Source organism: Panicum virgatum, chromosome 1K (assembly GCF_016808335.1).
Source record: "Panicum virgatum strain AP13 chromosome 1K, P.virgatum_v5, whole genome shotgun sequence".
Lineage (NCBI taxonomy): Eukaryota > Viridiplantae > Streptophyta > Magnoliopsida > Poales > Poaceae > Panicum > Panicum virgatum.
This window is the reverse complement of record NC_053136.1, coordinates 7,623,514-7,648,967: the sequence shown is the minus strand read 5'-3', so window position 1 is coordinate 7,648,967 and position 25,454 is coordinate 7,623,514. Positions and strand designations below refer to the sequence as shown.

Genomic DNA, 25,454 nt, shown 5'->3' with positions numbered 1-25,454 from the left:
AGGCAAACCATTTGTGTACAACTAGAGATCAAATAACTCAAAAAAACTTGTACCGACACCCATCAATCAATCGGATGGTTCAATGTATCCGACCCCATACCCATACATGGGTTTTTTTTGATTGGTGCCACTGCAATTTTCGAAGTTTTGAGATATGCCATTACAATTCACGTATTTTAAATCGTGCCATTACAATTCTTCTTTTCTTTGAACCGTGCCATTTTATACGTCTTTCATGCTCTTGGACCCACTCGCAGACCCGTGTATTTTCGTATGGTCCAAAATACCCCCTGCTACTTCTCTCCCTTCCCTCACTGACGTGTGGGGCCCACACATCAGCTTCTCCTTCAACCTCACCTCCACCGCGTTGCTCCCACACCGGGCGAGCTCCTCCCCCATGCCGCCACCGTCGGCCTGCTCCCCCACCGGGCGAGCTCCTCCCCCGCCGCCGCCGGCCTTGCCTGGCCCTCGTGCGGGCTCGCCTCTGCTGCTGCCTCGCCTGGCCCTGTGCGCACCGGCGGGGCTCCTCGGTTCTGCTCGAGCCCCTGCTCGCGGCGAGGCTCCTCGGCTCGATTCGGGCGAGGACGAGGCGGAGGTGACCAGCGGCAAGATGGCCCCCGCTCCTCGCGGCCGCCCCTCCGCCCGCGAGCCCCTCCGCACGGCACCCAGGCCGCTCCTCCTCCGCCCGTCTACCCTACCTCCCTCGATGGATCCAGGTCGTGGCGGAGGCGGAGGCCCGCGCGGGGCCTCGCGCCTCTGCTCTGCTCGGCTGGGAGAGGGCGGGGCCGTGCACTCAGGGGAACCGGAGCAGAGGCGGCGCGTCTCGGCTCGACTTTGGCGGCGCGGCGGCCATGGCGAGGCGGAGGCGCGACGCGCGGAGGCTATGGCGGGACGGAGGCCCGCGACGGCGGCCATGGCGCGGCGGAGGCCCGCGGCGGCGGCCATGGCGAGGCCCACGGCGGCGGCCAGGGCGAGGCGGAGGCGCGCGGGCTCGAGGGCGGCGGAGGCCCGTGCAGGGGTGGCGGAGGCCGGCGCGGAGGATTCGAGCGAGCTCCTCCGGCGGGGCTTCGCCGTCCGCGACGGCCTCCCGGCACCCGCGGCAGAAGAGGGGCGCGGCGGCGGCATCCGGCCAAGCGCAGTGAATCCCGACGGCGGCGGCGTCTCGTCTCCATCTCCTCTCTCTCGTGCGCGGGGCAGCAACGCGGTGGAGGTGAGGTTGAAGGAGAAGCTGACGTGTGGGCCCCACACATCAGTGAGGGAAGGGAGAGAAGTAGCAGGGGTATTTTGGACCATACGAAAATACACGGGTCTGCGAGTGGGTCCAAGAACATCAAAGACGTATAAAATGGCATGGTTCAAAGAAGAGAAGAATTGTAATGGCACGATTCAAAATACGTGAATTGTAATGACATATCTTAGAACTTCGAAAATTACAGTGGCACCAATCAAAAAAACCCCATACATAAATGGTTATAATCGAGCTATACACAACTCAAAAACACCTCAATATAAAATTGGTCGAAATCATTCTTCATTATTAGGCAAAATGATGATTTCCCTACCAAACCTATCTTCAACTCATTCTTCTCTGTACATCTTGCCCCACAAGTCCCAAATCAAAACCAAGAAACAGGGCAGTGACATAGCGACGGGGAGCCCAAACAACTCTTATGACACCAAGAAACGGGGAAAGGGGACAGGGATTCATTTTCCTTCTTCATTATTCGTTTCGGTTTAGTTACAACTTCTATGTCAAAAAAAAAATATTACACTCGTCATGTGTCAATGCCCTAACGCAGTCAGTTGCTGCAGGGACATCCTGAACACAATGCCCGGCACCAAAAAAAACATGACAACTACCCACTGCTGCCACTAAAATAAATCAAGCAGGGTAGAAATGGGAGATCAATCCTACCGACCTAGCAATACCTCATCTAAACCCCCAAACAGGCAAACTTTCACCGATATTCCTGCCAGGTAGGTCTAAACGTCAGCATGTACCGGTGCCATGCCTCGAACAGAATTTACAGAGATTATTCTGACCCTTAACAACAGAAGTTGGACGGTGGCAGGCAGGTAAATATGATGAGACCGAAACAGGTAAACAAGACTGCAATCTTGCTGGGACCCTGCAACCTGAAGTAACCAAGATGACTTGTATCACTATCATCTATACCTCCAATCTACCTGAACGCATTGTTATGCTGCCAAGATCTGATAAACTTCAAAATTTAGAATCTACAGTGGAGTCAGGAGAACCCTCCATCATGATGATCATGAATCAGCATCTCTCTTCCTCTTCCCCTTGTTTCCAGATCTTGAATTGTCAGCTGGCTCGGGGTTTGGAGCTGGATCTTTTGTGTACATGATGCAGTCGTCAAGGGTGTAGATCCTGAGCGCGAGCGCTGTTACGGTTGTCGTCTTGATAGCTGCTGTGAAGGAGGACCAGTACCACCAATCTTTCTTCAGGAACTCGGCTTTTATCATGCTCTGCAAGAAGTTGGTTGCCAATACCACCTAAAAGAGGCACAGCCATGATTAATCAGTAACTGAATAATGCGGAAATGGTTTCTAGCATAACTTAAAACTGCAATTTTGCAGACTCGAATTGGAAAGAACAAACAGGATTACTGATTAGGTCTACCATTTGGATTGGTTAGACCGCCAACAGCTTAATTACACCCTAAATTCTTTTGTTATTGGCCTTATTTCTCAGTCTGGCGACAATAGACCCTGGCACCATGCAGTAGTCATTTTGACTCGAACAAAGAGGCCAGCTAAATCTATGCACCATTGGATGTACGGTAGTTTGAGAGTCGGAAGTAAGATCAGGAGTAATATAAGTCAAATAAATGCTGATATTTCTTAGGAAAATAGAGATAGAGATCATGCAGGTTTCTACAAAAGCAGAGATAGTTTCTTCAGAAGTAAAAATGGTGCCTGGAAACTCACTGAAAAAAAAGCAACTAGCACTAGTTAAACAGGATTTTTCAGTAAATTAAAGTAAATGAATAAACAGGCTGACATACATGAGATATTGATTCTGCACTCTTCACAAAAGCACGCCATGAACGTCTTCTTATTTGCTGAGACTTCGAGGCTCTCAATGCTTCCTCAGGCAAAGCTGCTTCTACATCAAGCAAATTTATCTTTAGCTGTTTCAGGATATGAAAGTTCCTGCCTATCACAGGCATCAATGATGACTCTGGAACCAGGCCCCCGTTGATTGTTAGTAATCTTGTTGGTTTGTCTGTTGAAGAAGATGCTTCCTTGGCTGAAGTAGAATCCCTAACAGGCCTTTTAGATTTTGGCATTTGCTCATCACTTGCATTGCCAGGACAATCTTGAGCAGCTTGGGATACCTCTTGCCCAGACTTTTTGGCGGACATTGCCTGGCATTCCTCCAAAGAGGAAGTCCAATCATTTGGGATATCATCATCATTTCTTTTATTTTTACTTAGTAGAGCTGGAGGGTCAACGAAAAATGCAGGTGAAGGGACAAACGATGGAACTCCATTTGATCCAAGGAGCCCAATCTCCTTCACCGTCTCCTTGTTTGAATCATTTGTGACGAACTTTCTACAAATTTCTTCAAAGTCAAAAGGGCATGGATCCAATTTTCCATTGTTAGATGGCTCAGCGGAACAAATATGATCTACAGGATCTTTTCCCTTTATATCAGACTTGGTACCCTTCAGTTTTGGCTCATCATTTTCTTTGCTTTCATTAGGAGAGTCATCACTGCTGTTGCATTTTCCACCATTATGCCCTTCATATTCTGCTGATGTGGGATAAGTCTCATGACAAGTTAAACAATGGTGTCGAGAAGGCCATACCAGTTCTAAACAGTCACAGCGATATATTCTTTCTTCAGAACCCAACTTTGTCTTCCTTCCTCTCCTTTTGGATAGTTCACTAGTGTCTTGATCCAATTGCAGGCCATATTTTTGCTCCAGAACTATAAATGCCTTGGTGTCTGGAAGGTCCCTAAGTGGTTCACTCTTTGAAGAGTTGGACACTGGAGGATCACTGACATGAAAACTAGCCTGGTGATAAAGAGACTTTTGCCAGTGCAAGATAGAGTCTTTCAGGTCCTTCTCCCTTGGATCAGTGTCCCTTAGCCAGTCAACAAGACACTTGATTTCTTCATCAGATTCATATACAACAATTGATGCTGAATTCCAGCCTCTACAATCAAATGTAGACTGAGGATAGCTGGTAACCATGCTAATGTCTCTGTCCTTGGGTATCAGCATGCTTCCATCAGCGATCAGTCGAGGACGTCTACCAGGTCTTCCTGTAACCCAGTACAATCGACCCACAGAATCCCTTCCAAGGCATTCTCTTCTCAAGGATGCCATACTGAGCTGTAACTCTGCTGTGCTAATTGAATCCTGCAACTGTGAAATCCTATCCAATAAATTATTTGTTTCATTTTTATCAGCATCATGGTCAGCCAATTTAGTTGTTGATGCTTCAAGGTTATCATGGTCGTCCAATTTAGTCATCGACGCTTCAAGGTTATCTTGGGATGGTGTCCTAGCATTTTCATCAGGCAACTCTCCATTTGGTGCATTGACAACTGTAGCAGAATGAGCCTCTCCCATATTGATGTCACCTACTGATTTCTCAAAACTTTGGGACACTTCACCAATAGAGCCCCCATCAATCTGGTCAATAACCACATCTGATGTTTGTTTTGAAAGTCCCAAAGATTTATTTCCTTCAATAACAGATGTACTGGATATGTCATTGTCAGCGCTGTGAGGTTTACCCACATTCAATTGCCCAGTAGGAGCCCCTTCAGCAGGGGTGTTTAGGTTAACTCCAACATTAACCCGTTCAGCCTCTTCAAGATGCTCTGATGTCGTGGGCATAGCACGCTGCTGATTCTCCACTAGTCCTGAACTATTGCTTACATGATCATTTTTCATCCATCTACTTTGTGTAGCATATGAAGTTCTTGTTTCTAACTGATACTTCAACTCTTTCAGTTCATAATTGAGATAACGTAACTTCTGCTGGAGATCATTTGATTTGTCCGAACATTGATCTAGGTGTTCCCTGATTAGAGCTGTGTTGAGTAATTCATCACATAAAAATTTCAGTAAATATATCCTCTGCAATTTGAAGATCAAAATAATATATCAGAAGGTTGTCACTTATCTGTTATAGAAAACAGCATAAAAATAACATTAAGATAACACAACCCCTCCTGATTCGAAGGCCTATTTGCTTTGTAATCTTCTTACAGATTATAAAGTTTGCATGTACATTATGTTATGGACATTTCCTCTCTTAGATCCTTACTCCATCACCTTTCCTAAGTGTTTATATATGCTGATAACACAAGTTATCCAATGGGGAAATAAAATAAATCCATACCAACCTAGATGAGTACATCTAGAAACTGTTTTATGCTGAATCTTAAAACAACTTCAAAAAACTTTAAAAGGATAGTTTGCATATTCAGTTCTTCACACACTTTCTTTACCTTGGATGAAGGAACACAAAGACTTCTAAGTAAATGATACATAAAATACATGAAAAGCTTTCAAAGAGTAGCAAGCTGATAATTTTACTTCAATTCAAAGATAAAGACAGACCTCTGGTATGCTAAGCTCCCAGTACTCCTTCTCATCCATGGCCATAGCTAACTTGTTGAGCCTCTCAAGCAAAACACGAGCTTCCTCCCCAACACACTTGTCTTGTTCTTGCATTAAAACATGAGTATCGTGATCAACATTCGGTTCCTTTTGTCCTGACAAACATGACGGGCAATACCAGTTTCCAATTGGTATGCGTGCCAGTGGTGGGTTCAGGCAATAAGTGTGGTATTCAGAGTCACAATTATCGCACAGAAGGACACTTTCATCATCTCGATCGATGCCGCAGACTTTGCAGACACCATCCTCCCATGGAGCTTTGGGCAGCTTGTTGTTTGCTGCCATGAGAATATCTTGTAATTCGTCATGGATTTCAGAATTACCATTCCCGTTGCTTAGATACTTGTCAAATTTTTGAATAAGGTCTTGTACCTGCACCAGTCAAGTAAAAATCATTGAGAAAGGTTTGGTACCAAATCATGATTATATTATTTAAATATTACAGAAATGTCCATAGTAATGCCAATATATAAAGCTCGTATCTAAGCATTATCACTGGCAAGCGTAAATCAATACTTACAAACGCAACTGCTACAATACAATTTCCGAAACAAATGGAACTGTCTAAAGTTTGCTCACAATTTTCAATCACTTCAGAGAACTCAGAGAGGTGAACTTGTAGTTATTGGAAAATCAAGTTCTTAGGCAAATTATCACAACGGAAGGTTATTAGTATTAATATGGTAAAAGCTAAAATTATACATCCCTGAGCATAGAAAGCAAGATCCTAAAGGGACAGACAGGAATAACAAACCTCTGCCTTATAGAATGACTCAAAACTCTGAGACAGCGCTGCAACCATTACCAGCACTTCAGGTCGATCACCAAATGCAGTTTGCAGATTATGGATTACCTGCAGGTAAACAAAAGGACACCATGATTTGAATTTTGACCATGGAATACATTGCGGGGGGTTGGGGGTGGGGGCCGGGGGGTTGGGGGGTGTGTACTTTAAGAAATAACGGAGGTAGAGTAGAAGTGGTGAAAAGAGCACAACCACCAAAATAAAATGCATATGGGGGAGCGGGGGTGGGGTGCAGAAAAGAAGCCATCTCCTTGGTTTCGTCTTAAGAGAAGGGAGAGTACTGAACCCTTTAGGGAGGTATTCACATGAACTGTGAGCCCCCAGGTTGAAGCTTAGGTGGGTGTGGCTTCTCAACTAGAGATTTTACCAACAAAGTTATTGGCTTGTTGCTCAGTTCTCTAAAATATGACAAAAACAAAGACATTTTAGAATGTGTTTTCCATTGCTCGGTTAGCCACACATATTAGTAAAGGTGGTCTACAAATTAGTTAGCTTTTTGGCTGCATATCTTGAACTAAGCCCATATAATGAACATTTCTATAAAAATGATAAGAATTTCAAGACTAAATTAAATACATTATTCTAGACTTATTGTATCTTAGTTTCTTTGCTGGATAGTTCGGCTCCATCTTAAGACAACTGAACCTCATCAGAATAGTGAAGCTTAGTCAGTCTACAGAACTTATGGTGAGAAAAAAAGGAGTCATGAAGATTTGGGCTATTCTCGTTTGAGCTACATAGTAGTTTTTTTTAATATATATATATTCAATAAAGAGGAAAGAATGCCTCATAAGAAGTGTGAACAATAAACCATCGCATTTCAACCGGAAAATATAAAAGAGGTGCATGGATATCAGATATCACTGCATTACCAAAATAAATGATAAGATTCATAAAGTATATTGGGAATATAATTGAATTACACTCAACAACAGTGTCTTGTTTCTTATTATTCATAGAACAAGCAGCCCAGGAACTAAAGCAGGCATAACAAATAATTCCTGAATATGCAATCCAGGTTCCGAACTTACAGAAGCATATATTGTAATAGCAGTAAACTGGCATGACATGATGACCAAAAGAAAATGACAGTCAAAATGATAGAAGTTGAAGTACAGCCATAGGTACCGAGACATGTCTAGTTTTCATGGAAAATGGAAGATGGAGGATATAGTACCAAATTCATTTCAAGCTATCACAAAAGTGCAAGGAGATTCCTTGAAGGCACATGAACAATCAATATATGATAAATGATAAATACAAGAAAAAGATCATATGCATCAACTCTGAATAATATAGAACAAGGTGTCAAAGAAAACATACTTCTTGTACATCATCAAGAAAAGCCTCCAAGGATCCACGATAGGTTCCCATAGCCAACCTTATATCAATTGTGCGGAAATCCAAAGGGCGAGATACCATACCAGGAAATCCAAGAATGCCCTCATCCTCATTCTCATTGGAATTTGTTAGAGTTGTTCCAAGCAAATTGCCAAAAGGCTTCGATTCATCGGAGGAAATAGCACGTCGCAGGACAATACGGCACTTTTTCAATATAGCCTCTGAGATACATATAATATTTCTCTCTTTTCTTGGTTTTTCTGGATTCTGGGGTACTTTTTTACGACAGGCCTCCGCCAAGACAGACAAGACAGCTTTCTGAAGAAAAAAGGCACATTTAAGTAAATTTTACAAATAATACCCTAGTCCTAATTTTCTGAGTAAAGGATACACAGTAAAAACCAAAGGTGAAGATCTAGTCTAGTTTGATGCTGATGTAATGTTTCAGACACCAACACATCTCCAAAACGCTGATTTGACCATTAATTTCTGTTGCACTACGATGGTAAAATATAGATGTAACATTTTGGGCATAGTTTAGATGCATGTATAATGGCCATCCAACCTGGTGCATTTCCTCTTCTTGCAGCTATATACCCAATTTTCATGAAACTGGGACAACGGCAGTAAGTTCAGATTAAAATTTAACAAAAAAATTCTGATCAGATAAGCTAAAGAAAGCAAAAGCACGTTAAAAGAGCATCTGAGGGGAACAGAATTTGCATCTCTACAAGGTAGTAAACCAGCTAATAACAAGATAAAAATCAGAAGAAAATTGGGTTGCTCAATCCTCCATCAAAGATACAAAGGATACCTAGCTTGCTATCCTAGGCCTATCCTACCACTTTGACCTACCAATTTTTTTTTGTGAGAAATCTGCCAATAGTTCATAGAGTTAGCATGGTAATTTGGGGCTTGGTTAGGAAGGTCCTGTGGGCCTTAGGCGTGTGGCCGCACTTGCCGTAGGCTGTGCACCCGGCCTTTCCATGTGATGATAGGATTGCTTGATACGTAAGGATCCCGTGATTGGTTCTGATTCTATAAGCCATCATTCCTTGCCAATATATGTGTATGGGGATTGCCTTTCCATAATCAATCTATTGTCTCCTGGCTATATATGCTTTCACATAGCATATAACATATTAAAAGAACAAGCATGTAGTGAGGTTCACTATTTGAGTGAAGACATAGCGGAATAGATATTCGCCAAAAAGATTAAAAACACAGAATGTAAGAAAGCACACACAAAACTGAATCCCTAAAAGTTAGTAGCAGCAGGAACTTGACAAACCTTGGTCGGTCCAGATGCATTACCCTTGTAGACCTCTTTACTGATTGAATGCTCCAAAATTTCCCTTGCCCATTCTGGAGGTTTCCTCTCCAAAGCTTCATAAACACACTTTCTTATTCTTGTTCCTACATTAGTAGGCAATTTTCTCACGGGCTCCAGAGATTTCACCCAATCTGGTAATGCAGTATCACAAGCAGGCTCCTCAGGGGAGTCTACAATATCACTGTCCTTATAATCCATCATAAAGACCTTATTCCCTTCATTTACTGAAGAATTGCATATCAATGTTTCAGCCTCCGCAAGCAGCTGAAATACAATAACATTATTGCTAATTGTACGCACACATAACTGTCAAAAACTATAAATTTTCCAATTAAGTAGACATTCATAGTATTTTCTCTCAGCATAATAGGAGATGAACTATAAACAAAGATTGATAGATAATATGGCTTAAAGTAAACAACGCCAGTACAGGTTTGTATGATATAAAAAATTAAAATATAAGACACAGCTGAACAAGACATGGCTTGTTTTCTAGTAGCATTTTTTTCCCCCAGCAGTAGTATACAAAAATAGCGCAAAATGCATGTAAAGAACAAACGCTAGTAGAACTTTAAAAACAAATAATCACAAATAATGCTGGCTTGAATGGAAAGATTTGGTTAGCTTTTCAACTCCATTCCATATACGAAGGTTCATCATTACCCCATAATGTCCTAGTATGTAATATGTAACATACTACATATACAATAGGATTTAGCCTGCTGATTATAAAACTGGATACATAAAACAAAGAAGTTGAAGATTGTTAGCGCGCCCCACCTAGCCAACCCGACCATAAAACCCAGGTGTTATAGTGGGAGGGGTGGGGGCTTTTATCCATAGTCCATCATTCCCCTTACGGCGTGCGAGCCCGGCGTAGCCCGCAGCAGGTTCTAGTGCCCGGCGTAGCCCGCAGCAGGTCTCAGCACACGAGAGGCGCAGGGGAAATCGCGCAGCGGAAATGCGTAGCCGGGTGGGTTCGAACCCGGGACCTCGGCTCTGGTACCATGTTAGCGCGCCCCACCTAGCCAACCCGACCATAAAACCCAGGTGTTATAGTGGGAGGGGTGGGGGCTTTTATCCATAGTCCATCAAAGATGAATGCAGGAAAATACAGAGCATAACATACAAGCATTATCAAAGCAAGATTCCTACAACAGTACCATACAACTACAATCATTGAAACTCTTATGTCTAAATTTGAAGACAGAAGAGACAGGACAAACTGGAAATTATGTATCTTCTGTGACAAATAAATCAGAAGTGCAACTAAAGCCAATACAAGGCAAACTCCTTACCGATGCATCCTTCTCCATGCCAACAACCCCAGGTAGTGCTCCACACAGGATACCACCATCACCTTGTAGGCAGCGGAACAATTTCACTCCTTCTCGACTAGAAATATCAGATAAATCCATGCAGCCACTCAAGGAAGAAACAGCTACAATATACCTTCTAGCCAACTCTGGCCATGTTAATATGTTAGCAGTCAGCATATCAATCTTTAATTCTCTTGTTAGAGTATCAGTGTCCCTCTTTCTTCCACGTTTGGATTTTGATTCCTTCGAATCAATTCTTGGATCCACAAAAATCGCAACTCTCGGCACTAGCTCAGTAAAAAGAACCTTCAAGAGTGCAAGGTGAATCTCAGGCAACACTACACCGCTACATCTCCCAAGTGTTTCAGCAGCCAACTTATCTTGAGCAGCTACACTTGTTGAAGAAGTTTCAACTGGAATAAACACAGATGCTGTTTCTTCATTAGTAGTTAGACCTGATTCACCATTTGAATATGATGTAGAAACATTAGCGGGTGAATTCATTGGTGGAGTATGATCCCTGTGGTGTTGAATGTCCTTTTGATTTGCACAAATTGGCCATGGGTCAATAAGTTCATCTTCTAATTGCTCAACTGAAGGAAGTTCTTTGAGGCCAATAATTTCAGCAAATCGTCCAAGAAACTCCAATATCTACAAGAACATTGCAAGGATAACCCAGTAGCAAGACTCAGAACGAGAAATGAACAAATAAAGAGGTGTTCCTTTTGAACAGTGGAACAAGTGAAAGAAACACTACCTGGAAAAGATCTCCTGCCAATTCTGGTGGAAGCTTGCGGCTAAAAGGATTTCCCGGAGGAAGCTCACGGATGCTAAAAGAGCTAGGCTGAGCATGATCCTGTGGCCCAGTCACCATAGATCCATGTCTACCATATGACATGACATCCCCACTGCTTGGACTACTTTTATTAACAGCTAACAGTGCGCCACTTGCAATCGTCAGTGAAGAGTTAAAACCAGTCCTGTTACACAAGAACTGATAGTTTGAACAAGCCCTGGATTTAGGAAGAGATTCCACAATTTCTTGAACAAATTCCAAATCTAACCCAATTCTGTCCTGATACAACCATTCTTTAAGTAATGCACAAGTTGATTCCACATCATTCTCCTTTTCTATGAATCGTGGTATCTTGGGCCCGTTTGATGAGCAAAATCTAGTCAATAGATTGCAAGGACTGTCAATGTTCTGAGATCCGCTCCCATAATCAAATGAAGTTTTTTCACTACCGTGTGTGCAGAACAATACCAAATGGCCATGTTCCTTGTACATTTTTTCACAAGCTTCCATCATAGCACAATAGATCATCCTCCAGACTGAGGAAGGTGTTGTTCCTTCATATGTAAAGTCACCAATTTTGTCTTGCAGATTTGCATCTTTAGTCTGTGCCCAACTGAAAGATCCAGAATCTGACAGTGCAGCTGACACTGTCATATTTAACGTTTGTACATTACTGCACCCTAAATTCTCTTTACCCTTCATATTGTTACTGAGACATGACATGAAATCTTGGTTTGTCTCAGAGAAATTTGATAGGAGCATGGAAATATTATCATCAGTATCATTTGCAGTATCTTCAACAGCACCACTACTTTCCTTTGTTTCTACTGTATCAGCCTTCCTCACAACATTTGGGCACACTGTGGTTGATGCCTCCGGAAGTTGGAACACTGAACACGGTAATCTTCTCGCCTTAAATATAGGTCCAAAATTCCCTCCATCACATACCTCACACTCAAACAGTGAACCAGTAACTCTATCATGCCAGTAAGAAGTAAACCCAACCGGCCATATCTGGTACGAATTATGGTAGCTTGTCCGATTGTCAATTTCTCCCAAACTGGTAATAAAGAAATCACTATATTGAACAGGTAGCACAACCTAGAGTTTCACCACAACAAAGTAATGCAGTTGAAATCAGTATCAAAAGAAACATAAGATAAAAGGAACTCACTTCATTCTGGGTCTCAAAAAAAAGTTACACTGTTGGAAAACAGGGACAGAATCTGCAATGGACAAAGCAAAATACTCACTGTACGATGATGTGGCTGATGATTACTTTTCTCCACAAGAAATTTTGGAGGCTTTAGCGAACTTCCATTTTCAATAGTACTTTGTTCCATTGCCTTAGCAATAAAGGATGGATCCATAAAAATGCTGGGATTTCCGAACTCATGGTTCTCAGCAACCATGGGTAATGTTGATGTTTGTGGAAGATCTCTTCTTTTGCGTAAATGAATTGGCCTTTGTGGTACATTTTCATCAGCATTTAAATCTCGGTCCATGGAAGCAAATTTCTGTCTCGTGCCAAGACAATGAGCAAGATCAAATTGTGGCATAAATTGCATCCCATCTACAACAAGACAACAATAGGTCTCATTAGTATAAACTGCACCAATAATAGCTAATCATCGCATTTGAAACCACATGTTTACAATACATGCCGCTCTGAACAACACGCAATAGACTTAAAATGTTAGTAAGATGCTGAATATTTTTGGGGGCCAGAATCACCATACAGGAGGGAGCACACAATCTATGGACTGAGCATACTGACAGATGATTTTAGCTTGACAGCACAGAATAAAAGCCTCTTTTCTAAAAAAACAGAGATCCTTTCAATGGATATTGCTGTGTAAAAGTTAATAACCATTAATCTAAAAAAATTAAGAACTAAAAAGTCACATTAAACTCTAAGCAAAAGAACCAACACATCTCACTTGCAGTAAATATGAGTAAATGATTGCTCCATCATCTTTACCATAAAGAGCAGTATTGTTCAAGCGAACCCCCTCAAAATGCGGTAATCTGGCAACACTCAGCTGAGCTCCACCAGAGATATTTGTTCTGCAAGATCCCCAAGAACAAGTTAGCCACCTTATGATAACAGTGTCTGCATGAGAAGGTTAGAAAACCTATCATGAATTCACAGACATTGTTACTGTCAAAGCAACCAAAAAAGATATTCCGCTAGTTTTGTAAGAAGGTAGCCACCTAAGTACAAAGAAGTTACAGCTCAAGATAGCAATTTGAACTTCAAGATATCAGAAGTGTCTTCTTGGACTGGAACTTTCAATTAAATGATGATCAAAGCACAGACCAAACTGACAAGAAAGACAGCAAACATGGCAACACTAAGGAGCGCTCCACAATAGTAATGAAAATAATAACAATAGAAGCTACTGTAGCAAATGCAATCCTGTCATTTCTGGATATCAATTTGTTTCATGTTTTTCCTGTCCAGACACCTTAATAATACTTAGGAACGTGACATTCACTTATAGTTAAATATTAGGAAAAACAAAGGACAGGTCTCTCTCTGATTTGTCAAGTTCTTCAAATTAGCAGCTAACAGTGATGATGATGTTAAGTATGGCCCATATAGAGACTGGCCCAGCCCATATTGACTACCTCATATGCTAAAGCTGCTGCCGTTTGCTCTCTCTCTCTCTCTTGTTCATTCCATTCCCTAAAGGTAACATGGTATCAGAGCAGGTAGGGTTAGGGATACTCATCCCACCCGAGATCCGCCGCCGCCGCCGGCCGCCGCAGGCCGCCCGGCGACGGATCCACGCGTTACGGGCCGCCAACAGCCCGTTTTGCAGCCGCCCGTCGCGGCTCGCGTGCGGAAGCGGCCGTCGTCGCCCTATTTTCATCCCCGTCCAGGAGCTCTGCCGCCTGTCGTGGCGCCCCCGTCCGGTGCTCGTCCGCGCCATCCCCCGCCCCTGTCCGGCGCCGGTCCGCGCCGGCCCCTGCTCTCGTCCGGCGCTCGTCCGCGCCCCCCCCCCCCCATCCGCGCCTCCGCCGGCCGCCGTCTGCGTGCTTCCCTCCACGCGCGCCTCCGCCCGTCTGCGGTCGTCGCCGCCCCTGCCTCGTCTGCAGCCGCTCGTGCGCCCGTTGCGCCTCGACTGCTGCAGGCCTCCGCCCGTCCTCTGTTCAATCGCGCCAGAGGGAGCAACCACCGCCTGGTTCTGTGCTGCTGCTCTGCTCTGCTGCTGGTGCCTCTGCTATGCTCTGCTTGTGTTCTACAAAAAGGAAAAGGGGTGTTCCGCACTTCCGCTGTGGTAACTGATTCCTTCCTGCCCTCTGTTGTTTGGGTCACGAGTTCTAGCAGCTTTCATCATGGCACAGATCAATACAATAGTAATCAATATCACTCTTGATGGTCAGAATTACCCTGAATGGGCCTTTTGTGTAGAGACTGCATTGAGGGGTCATGGTCTCTATTTTCATTTAACTAATGATCCACCTGTGCTTGCATCTGATGGCAAGAATGCTACTGAGATCAATACATGGCAGATTAATGATGGGAAAGTGATGGCTGCTATGGTCAATAGTGTTAAGCAGTCCATGATTATGAGTCTGTCCAAATTCAAAACAGCCAAGGCTATATGGTCTTCTCTTAAGCAGCACTATGTTCAGGATAGTGGTGCTCGTTTGCACAATCTCATGCAGCAAGTTCATGTAATTGAGCAGAATGACATGTCCATTCATGATTATTATGCTGCCTTTGATCGTCTGGTTGGGTCTTTGACCTCTATGGTGGCTGAATGCACTGCTAGTGATTGTCCAGCACACAAGTTTCTTGACAGATTTCTTACATATCGCTTTGTCATGGGAGTACGGGAAGAATTTGATTCCCTTCGTAGGCAGCTGCTTCATGGTGACTCTGATTTGACTATGGCACAAGCATTGTCTGCTTTACTTGCTGAAGAAACTCGTCTCCAGTCAATGTCTTCTTCAGTGCCATTGCCTCATAGCGTGTTGGCAGCTTCTCAGCGGTTTCATGTGCCAAAGGCTACCTCTTTTGAGCCTTGTAAGCATTGTGGCAAGAAAACCCATATTTCAGAGAATTGTTTTTCTCACTATCCAGAGAAGCTGGCTGAGTATCGTGCTGCTTGTGGTCGTGGTACTTCTCGTGCTACTCGTGGTCGGGGTACTACTTCCACTACCAAAGGCTCCGTATCTGTTGCTGCTGCCTCTCCTATTGGTGCTGCTCACTCGTCATGGGTTCTTGATTCAGGGGCCTCCTTTCATGTGACATCTAATCGGTCTCAATTGGTTGCTTGCAAGCCAGTCAACGATGATGCCTCTATTCAAACAGCTGATGGTACATCTTGTCATATCACTCATCAGGGTTCTCTTTCTAGTTCAAAATTTTCTGTACCCAATGTCTCCTTTGTACCTCAGTTATCTATGAACCTCCTTTCAGTTGGTCAAGTCACCGACCATAATTGTTTTGTTGGATTTGATGACACATCATGTTTTATTCAGGATCGTCGAAGCGGGGCTGTGATTGGGACTGGCCATCGCCGTAGACGTTCTCCTAGTCTCTATATTTTGGACACCCTGTGCCTTCCTTCATCCACTGCCTCTACCGCTCGTGTGTCATCCGTTGCCTTGTCTTCGACATCGTCCTTTGCGAAGTGGCATCATCGACTTGGTCATCTATGTGGTTCTCGCTTGTCTATATTAATCAATAGTGGTTGCTTAGGCCATACATCAATAGAGACTAGTTTTCATTGTAAGGGATGTAAACTTGGAAAACAGATCCAACTACCATATTCCTCTAGTGTGTCACATTCTGCTAGGCCTTTTGATCTTGTTCATTCTGATGTATGGGGTCCTGCACCTTTTGCTACTAAGGGTGGTCATAAATACTATGTTATCTTTGTTGATGATCATTCTCGATACACTTGGATTTACTTTATGAAACATCGATCTGAATTGTGCTCCATCTACCAGTCTTTCACTCGCATGGTTCATACTCAGTTTTCTACCTCTATTCGCATTTTTCGTTCTGATTCTGGTGGAGAGTATTTATCTGACACTTTTCACAAATTTTTGACCTCTGAAGGTACTCTTGCCCAGCTCTCATGTCCTGGTGCTCATGCTCAAAATGGTATTGCTGAGTGTAAACATCGCCATATTATAGAGACCGCTCGCACCCTTCTGATTGCTTCTTTTGTTCCTTCTCATTTTTGGGGGGAAGCTGTCTCCACATCTGTATATCTCATCAATAGACAACCATCATCCAAATTGTCCGGCAAGTGCCCTGGGGAAGTCCTCTTTGGTAAGCCTCCCAACTATGACCACCTTCGAGTTTTTGGATGTGTCTGCTATGTTCTGCTTGCCCCTCGTGAGCGCACTAAATTGACTGCTCAATCGGTTGAGTGTGTTTTTCTGGGGTATAGTCCTGAACATAAAAATTATCGCTGCTATGATCCTTCTTCTCGTCGCATGCGTATCTCTCGTGATGTGACATTTGTTGAGGACCGTCCTTTCTTTTATAACCCCTCTACACATCCCTCATATTCTTCCACAGAGTCCACATCTTTTATGTGTCTTCCTCCTATTTCATCCACGGGCGATGTCACTTCACCTTCCGCATCTATTCCTGCTCCTGCTATTTCCACCACGCCTCCTCTCTATGAGACACCTACACCACCTCCTCCACCTCCACCTCCACCTCAGCCGTTTTCGAAACCACCAATAACCCGTTTCTTCAAGCGTCGTCCCAAAATCCCCACTGACCTTTCTTATAGCTCTACCACCTCGGCCAGTCCTGATAAGCCCGTTGTTGATACCTCTACTGCTAATATTGATGAGACACATATTGATGAGCCCGCTATTGATACCTCTAATGCTAATATTGATGAGACACATATTGTTTCTGATGATGTTGATGAGTTACAGGCCGGTCCACGATATAATCTACGAGATTATAGTACTATTCATCCTGAAGACAAGTATGGTTTTCCCAGCATGAATACTGTTGTTTCTGAGCCAGTCACATATCATGAAGTTGCTAGTATTCCAGAGTGGCAGCTTGCTATGTCTGAGGAGCTTGCTGCCCTTGATCGTACAGGAACGTGGGATCTTGTTCCACTGCCGCCACATGCTATACCTATAACATGAAAATGGGTCTTCAAAATTAAAACCAAGTCAGATGGTTCTATTGAAAGATATAAAGCTCGTTTGGTTGCCAGAGGTTTTCAGCAAACTCAAGGTCTTGATTATGACGAGACATTTGCTCCTGTTGCTCACATGACCACTGTTCGCACTTTAATTGCAGTGGCTGCTTCTTGCTCTTGGCCTATCTCTCATATGGATGTTAAGAATGCTTTTCTCCATGGTGATTTACATGAGGAAGTCTATATGCAGCCCTCACCAGGTGTTCATGCACCTTCAGGCTATGTTTGTCGTCTTCGTCGTGCCTTATATGGTCTCAAACAGGCTCCTCGTGCTTGGTTTGAGCGCTTTGTTTTTGTGATCCGGGCTGCAGGTTTTTCACCAAGTGAGCATGATCCAGCCCTCTTTATTCATCGTTCTCCCCATGGACGTACTTTGCTTCTCCTATATGTTGATGATATGTTAATCACGGGAGATGATATAGAACACATTTGTCATGTGAAGAAGCAACTTGGGGAGCAATTTCAGATGTCTGATCTAGGTCCTCTCAGTTATTTCTTAGGCATTGAGGTTTTGCATTCTCCCAAGGGCTATTATCTTTGTCAGTCCAAATATATACATGATCTTCTTGCTCGCTCTGGCATTACTGATAGTCGGACAGCTGCAACACCTATGGATCTTCACTAACAGCTTCGTCCTACTGATGGTGCTCCCTTGGAGGATCCCTCTCGGTATAGGCATATTGTTGGGAACCTTGTTTATCTCACTGTTACTCGACCTGACATTGCTCATGCTGTGCATATCTTGAGCCAATTTGTGAGTGCTCCTACATCGGTTCACTTTGGACACTTGCTTCGTGTTCTACGGTACTTAAGGGGCACATCATCTCAGTGTTTGCTCTATGCTCATGATAGTCCACTCCGTCTTCATGCTTACTCGGACTCCACTTGGGCGAGTGATCCCACAGACCGTCGTTCAGTCACTGGTTATTGTATCCTTCTTGGTTCTCCTCTTGTTTGGAAGTCCAAGAAGCAATCCGCTGTATCTCGATCAAGTACAGAGGCAGAACTTCGAGCACTTGCCACTACCACTTCCGAGATTGTATGGCTTCAATGGTTGCTAGCTGATTTTGGTATTTCCTGCGATACCCCCACACCTCTCCTTTGTGATAATACAGGAGCCATACAGATTGCTAATGATCCTGTCAAGCATGAACTCACGAAACATATTGGTGTTGATGCCTCTTTTACTCGGTCTCATTATCATCAACACACAATTGCTCTTCAGTATGTGCCATCAGAGTTGCAAGTCGCTGATTTCTTCACCAAAGCACAAACTCGAGAGCAGCATCAACTTCATTTACTCAAACTCAATGCTTCTAATCCTCCACCTCCGCCTTGAGTTTGAAGGGGGGTGTTAAGTATGGCCCATATAGAGACTGGCCCAGCCCATATTGACTACCTCATATGCTAGAGCTGCTGCCGTCTGCTCTCTCTCTCTTGTTCATTCCATTCCCTAAAGATAACAGATGATATGGTTGTCCTCGTCATTAGGCTGCAGTGGTTTATTATTTGGAGCAGATCAATGTTTAATTTTGGTTTGCTTACAGGCCACTCTAAATAGGTCATCTTCCGGAACTACGCTGCTAACTCACGCATGTACTAGAGCTAAGCGGCTGTGAGGCTCATGCACCAGGCAACCAAAGATTGAAAGCAGCAATTTCCTTTCTGGAAACCCTAAATCCCCCCAATAGATGGTTGCAATCCAACTCATCCCATCACGGATCTCCACTATGGACGAGATTTACCCACTAAAACAAGCAGAACAGGCAAAGATCAATTTTCCTACTGGAAACCCTAAATCCCCCGATAGACGCTTGAAATCCAACTCACCCCATCCAGAAATCCACTGTGGGCGAGATTTACCCACTAAAACAAGCAGAGTAAGCAGAACTTTGACATCAATCAGATCCACAGAAACCTCTCTCTCAAGATGACTATCTTAGTAATTCTGTAATACCGATAATCTGATGCAAGTTACTTCACAACTCCGAAGACAGCAAATCGGCGTATAGTTTGAACCCTAGATGCGCATCTCAAACCACAGGACCTTGTTTCCCACCATCCCACCCCAGATCTGACAAAAAGAAGAGTTATGCTTAGATCCATACCTCACGATGCACAGATATGCCGATCTACAACTCTCCTGTTGTATCAAGCAAGATTTCTGTGCTGATGGGGTTCAGAAGCACCAGGGATACTTGGGGATTCTATTGAATTTTTTCGTTTTTGTTATAATGAGACAGGTTATAGGGTATATATAAAGGGGAAAGGCAGTCTATAGACTCAGTCTACCAACTCTATATAAAGCCAGAAAGTGTGGCTTAATTAAATAATATTTTATTGACAAATTACACATCATCATTCAAGCAAGTATTGACGAGGCCTGGTTGGGCGAAAAAATGAATTACAAGCACATATCGACAGCTAATTGAACAACTTGAAACAACATAAAGGAAGGGACCACTTTCGTACAACATTAGAACAATTTTGATGTTAGGACACCTGGTTGAACAATTATGTCACAAAGTCAAGCTTGAACTTTTAAGTCGGATCAGAATCCAGACCATACAAATTGTGTTTCTCCAAAAAAGGAAAAAAAATCTCTGTGCACATAGACCTGAGCTGGCCTTAAAGGAGATGTAACTATTTTATTTGATAAAGAACTTCACATTAAAAAACGCATATCCAAGGGATAGTTGCATCCTAATAGTCGTGCTCAGGATAAAGACATTGTTAACATAGTTGGACAGCAAAAGGATAAAAAAAATGTGCACGGACTAATCATGGAAAAAAACTTGCAACCATGGAAGAGGTGTAGTTTTAGAAAAAAAAAGTTGGATGATTAGAAATTTACCATAATAAAATGCTAATAACACTACAGATTAGCTATATGCTCACATAAAACTCAGCCAAAAAAATGTTCCTTCCAACTCAACTATAATATGTTCACCATGCTTTCATGTATTTCCATTTTTTACTATTTCCATCTAATATAGCACAAATGTGATAGCTTCCCAAGAATATCATCAAACATAAACAGCAGATAAGAAAAATAATAATCACTGGAGAAACAAAACATTTCCACTCACACTCAGACAAGGGACCTCGGTGTGGGCCTAGATTCAGTGACATGTCAGCTCGTCCATCAATAAGCGCATTGGTTCTTGATCCCACTCAATTCCAACCCACACGAAAGACCCTAGAATGGAAATAACTGCAAGGACAGGACCTTACAAAACCAGAATGCGGAACAGAAAAATCAGGCATGAAGCACTAATTTACAGTTCAAATCAATCAAGCAAATACAGTTTTATGAACCACCCAACTGGCACAATTAAAAACTCCGAAATTGTAACCCCCCATGGATCCACACTATTTTGAGCCGCAGATGACTGACGCCTACACAAAGATACGTCACTAACTTTTCGCACCGTAGTTGTAGTTCCATTCCCATGGTTTTTGCGTTTGGCTCACTGGAACGGAATATTTCAGCACTGTGTCATACCAGTAGTCAAGCGGACCAATTCCAGTTGACGTAAAACAATTTATAGTTTCACAATATCCCATATAAATGGAAAAAATGCATACTCACATGTTTCTGCAAAATATACAAGTATTGTATTCTTCTAATAGAAATCTTAATATGGAAAGTAGACACCTAAGCTCCTTTGTAGGAGACATAATTGTCCTTGTTAATTGATAATTGGAGGGGCCAAAATCCAAATGGAATAGAGAATGGAAATGGAATTATGACCAGAATGGAAAGGAACTTGATCCTTGATGGCTAAAGGTGCTCTAGTACTGTTGCATGGTCCACACCATGACAACTCGTTAAAGATATATTTCAAAGAGATCGTGTTTTCAATGTCTGCAAACAATAATTATGCAGCATCGTTCAATACCACGGAGTAACATGTGAATCAAGCAAAAAAAAAGGTACCATCAATTTTCTAGTTAGTTTACATATTGCGCGTTCCAAATGTTTACATGGTTCTTCACTACTTAGTCATACCAGAATGATGACCACATGGCTACTAGTGTATACACGGAGGATACTGCTTGAAGGCCATGATTGTTGGGCTAACCAAGCGACTTGTAAAAAGCTTCGCCTAGGTCAAAAAGAAACTAAGAGCTGTCCGTCAAGATAGATTAGGTTAGTTCAATGCATGGACGCATAGGAGAGGAAAGTCATAGTCCCTTGACTAAGTTGAACGGGCTACATATTTGTCAACATCATCGAGCCTACTTGCAATGGTCTTCATAGCATACACCACATCTATCCCGCATATTGTACTACACAACACATCTCTCTACAAGCTTACTTTACACGATAAGTGCAAACCTTTCCACAACCGCAAGGGGGCTTCAACTTGTGTTGACCATGCCATGACATGTTTGGCAATCTAGGGAAACATTAACGCTCACGGATAATTACATCGGCAACATTGCGAATGTAGCAACTGCCATATGCGTTGAGGAATGGCAATGGTTGTCTTACAAAGAAGACATCAACGAACCGAGACAACAGTAACATGCCAAACAAGAACTTCACCCAAAGAAATCTTGCATTAAATGTAGAGCCCTATCTTGATAAGTTTGCGATTAGGTTTGTGGACATGTAAATAGCACCAATGTTGTTGCAAATGAGGATGGCCACCTTCAACGGAGGATGAGTTCATGGAGAAGCTGCTATAGCCAAGTTGGCAAAAGGTGATAGCACACATCCACAACTATGCGAGAAAATCATCTAGCATTTAGAGGACTGCAACACTAAGTTGTCTCTAAGGTAAAGACTTATCCATACATGAAGAAATATCAAGTGAACTCATAGAATGACCATACCAATGTGGTAATGGAGGCTGCTAAGGAACCAGTGATCCATGAGTTGGAAGCAAGTGTGACCTTGATGCATCAAAGAACATGTTTCAACAAGAATATACAACAATCATGAGGATCATTCGTATGCAGATAGATCAATCACACAATAATCCGTGATGTCAAAGAGGCACTGAAGGCAATGGTGCTCCTTTGATACGCAATCTACCTAGGCTATGCAAAATCGAGAGTGGTGGGTATTTTGCATGAAGTGATCGTCAAGAGAACACTTGCTAGAGGTGGCCTCAAGAGTAGGTGCCACTTGGCGTAGTTGAGCTTAACGAGCTCAAGTGCAACAGGTATTAGGGTTCTGTCGGTACCACAATGACCACTTGAGTCCACATATGGTCGTTGATGTGAGTTCTTGCTCATTTCGAGGAAGGTGGACTTGTTTGAGAAGTAGCATGCATGATGGAGGCACATGAGCGGTGTAAGCTAGAGTCACAAAGGACGTGGAACCATGCTACGTTTCTCATCCCAAGAATGTAGGGACATTTTCTTCCCCGCCTTGCCAAAACCTCTCTCAAGTAGCATATTGTGTTCCTCGATCATGTTCCTCAACCCCATCGACACAAGAACTTGTCGACTAGGGGCATACATGAGAGAAGACGTAGATTGAGTCAAGCCCATTGAGTAGCAGGGGTTGGGTGGCACTCGCACAAGGTCCCTATATCCTAATTAACTTACTTAAGCATATACTTAATCAGAAAAAAAATGCCCCACAAAGCTGCCCTATACATAAACATGATTAGTGATTACATGAGGCCAATAAGGTTCATTGCTTCATGCTACCCTGCCCTGTCACTAGCTAGTGGCCACACCCGCTACATGATGGCATAACAACACAACATGTTGCCAAGTGCCAAGGAGCTAACGCGGTGACTCATGTAGTCATGTGGCTCATGCCAATTGCCGAGTTGCTGACGCCAAAGGAAGCACCGAAGAGAATCCAGAATCATCACTTGTGATCATCATGCAATTAACAAAAAAAAAGAAATTTTTCTTTACCACAAGGAGAAGTTAGGAGAGGAATATTGTGAAATAGAGATGGAAACTGTTAGATGTACATACACCTCTTGTAATTTCTCACTAGTGTAGGGTGTTATCTGCACTTTGTACATCACCATTTCTGCCCATTTTGGGCATGGTGGTAGATGAGTTCGCCATTCATAACATGGTATCACAGCCTAGGGTCGTTGGTCCTCATCCCGCCGCCGCCAACGAGCCACCGGTGAGCCCCCGCCGCCGGCCCGGCGAAGGCAACTCCTCTCCTCCCTTCCTCCCCTTCCGCCGCACCCTCCTGTGGTCGCCCCGCGCCGCGCCATCCTACGGCGCCCCGCCGCCGGCCCATACCCCTCCTGCCCTCCCCCTCCCCCCTCCCACCCACCCACCCACCCCCCCCCCCGCTGCCCCGCCGCATCACTGCGTCGTCGCCTCCGCTAAAGCCCCGCGCAGCGATCGAACAAAGGAGCATGAAGAGCCAATATGTTCGAGGTTATTGCAAGACGACCTCGATTAAGAAGTTCACCATTGAGAACGGCATTATTTAGTTCGAGGAACGAATAATGACAATGAAAGGGTACCCACCCTTCACAATCATGGTCGCTGCGATAAGTTTAAGTCGTGCTGGCAGTGGCTAAGGTTTTAGGTTTGGAGCAAAGCAACATAGATTCTCTATGTTTGAGTGCCCAATGGGGCTAATATACAAGAGACGGCATACACAAATGCAAGAAACATCCTACACTAGGTGGTAAATATAAAGGTATACATGCTCATGCAATACAATTGGAACAGAGCAGGGGGAGTTCAAAAGGTACCATTAACTAAGCTAATGTATGTCGCACAACAACTAACGAACTAAGTGTAACTCTATAAGACTGTAACAATAGCAAGCGCCAAACCAAACAAGAGTCAAACATAATAAGTAGTACAAGGTTCACAGCATTATCCCCTGTTTTGCTTCTTACCAGCACGGTCACAGATTGGTCAGTACCAGCGTTTTGCGAGCAGCAACCTACTGATGCCAAGCATATATAAGTAAAAAGGTGCTCAAGGAAGTGCCTGCTGATGTCGTGGGCGGGGACTGCGATGGGTTCCTCGGGCGGGGCAGCGTTGATGTCAAGCGGGACTGGACCCAGCTTCCAGCGGGTGGAGCGAGCGCCACGCATCTCGCACTCGGGGCAGATCCAGTCCTCGTTGGTCGCGGCGCAGGGCCGCCGCGCGCCAGGGGGGCCGGGCGGCGGGGGCGGGGGCGGGAGAGGCGGCCAGACGCGGACGCAGTCGGAATGGAACCCCCTGTCGCAGGCGTCGCACACGAAGGTCTTCCCCAGCTTCTCCTGGCCGGCGCAGGAGGCGCAGAGCGGAGGCGGGTAGCCCCAGCCGGCCTCCCCAGGGTGCGGCGCCGGCAGCGGCAGCCCCAGGCCAGGGAGCAACCCGGCAGGCACGCTCCCTATGGGCCCAAACGGGGTGCTCCTCAGCTCGGGCGGCCGGTGGAGCCGCAGCACCACCTCGAGGGCCTCCTGCTGGAGCCGCAGCTGCTGCTGCGGGCTGGGCGCCACCAGAGGCAGCAGAGGGGGCGGAGGGAGCTGCGGCTGCGGCGGGGGCGGGGGCGGGGGCGGGGGCGCGGCGTAGGCGGGCGGAGCGAGCTCCTGCGGCGGCGACGGGCCCCGCGGCGTCGGGGGCTCGGACGGCGGCGGGGACGGCGCCTCGTTGAGGTCGATGTCGAGATGCGGCGGGCGATCCATGCCGGAATGGGGGGATCGAGCTCGCGCTCAGCCCAAGATTCGGCCCCTCGGCATGGCCCCGAGGCCGAGGAGGAGTTGGGTGGGGAGCGTGAGGGGAGCGAGCCGCTGGAGAAAGGCGACACGGGCAGAGCTCGCACGAGCAAAGCGAGGCTGGGGTTAAGGTAGGGGAGGGGAGCGGGGGATTCGGACGGGAGCGCGGGCCGCGCGGCGCAGGCGCAGGACCAGCGCGAGGGGAAAACGGAAGGGAAAGGGAGGCATTATAAAAAATGACCTTGACGTTTATATCACTCAAAAATTTGGTGACACTTCTGTAACATCACGTTTTTTATTTTAACGTCTGTACCATTTCATCCATCATTCGTTGTAAGTTAACAGATTTAG

At 44.5% G+C, this 25,454-nt stretch overlaps 1 protein-coding gene across 1 annotated transcript; it reads right to left on the bottom strand.

Annotated features, from left to right (window-relative positions):
* Window positions 1-1,682: 1,682 nt before the first annotated feature.
* On the bottom strand, window positions 1,683-25,261 carry LOC120648535 (methyl-CpG-binding domain-containing protein 9-like). The gene is made up of 11 exons (XM_039925290.1): window positions 24,391-25,261; window positions 13,242-13,327; window positions 12,514-12,833; window positions 11,222-12,361; window positions 10,444-11,115; window positions 9,104-9,409; window positions 7,795-8,130; window positions 6,421-6,519; window positions 5,607-6,038; window positions 3,030-5,120; window positions 1,683-2,517 (listed from the first exon to the last, which is right to left on the bottom strand). The coding sequence occupies exons 1-11, from the start codon at window positions 25,071-25,073 to the stop codon at window positions 2,275-2,277; spliced, it is 6,408 nt and encodes a 2,135-aa protein (XP_039781224.1). The 5' UTR covers window positions 25,074-25,261; the 3' UTR covers window positions 1,683-2,274.
* Between the last annotated feature and the right edge of the window lie 193 nt (window positions 25,262-25,454).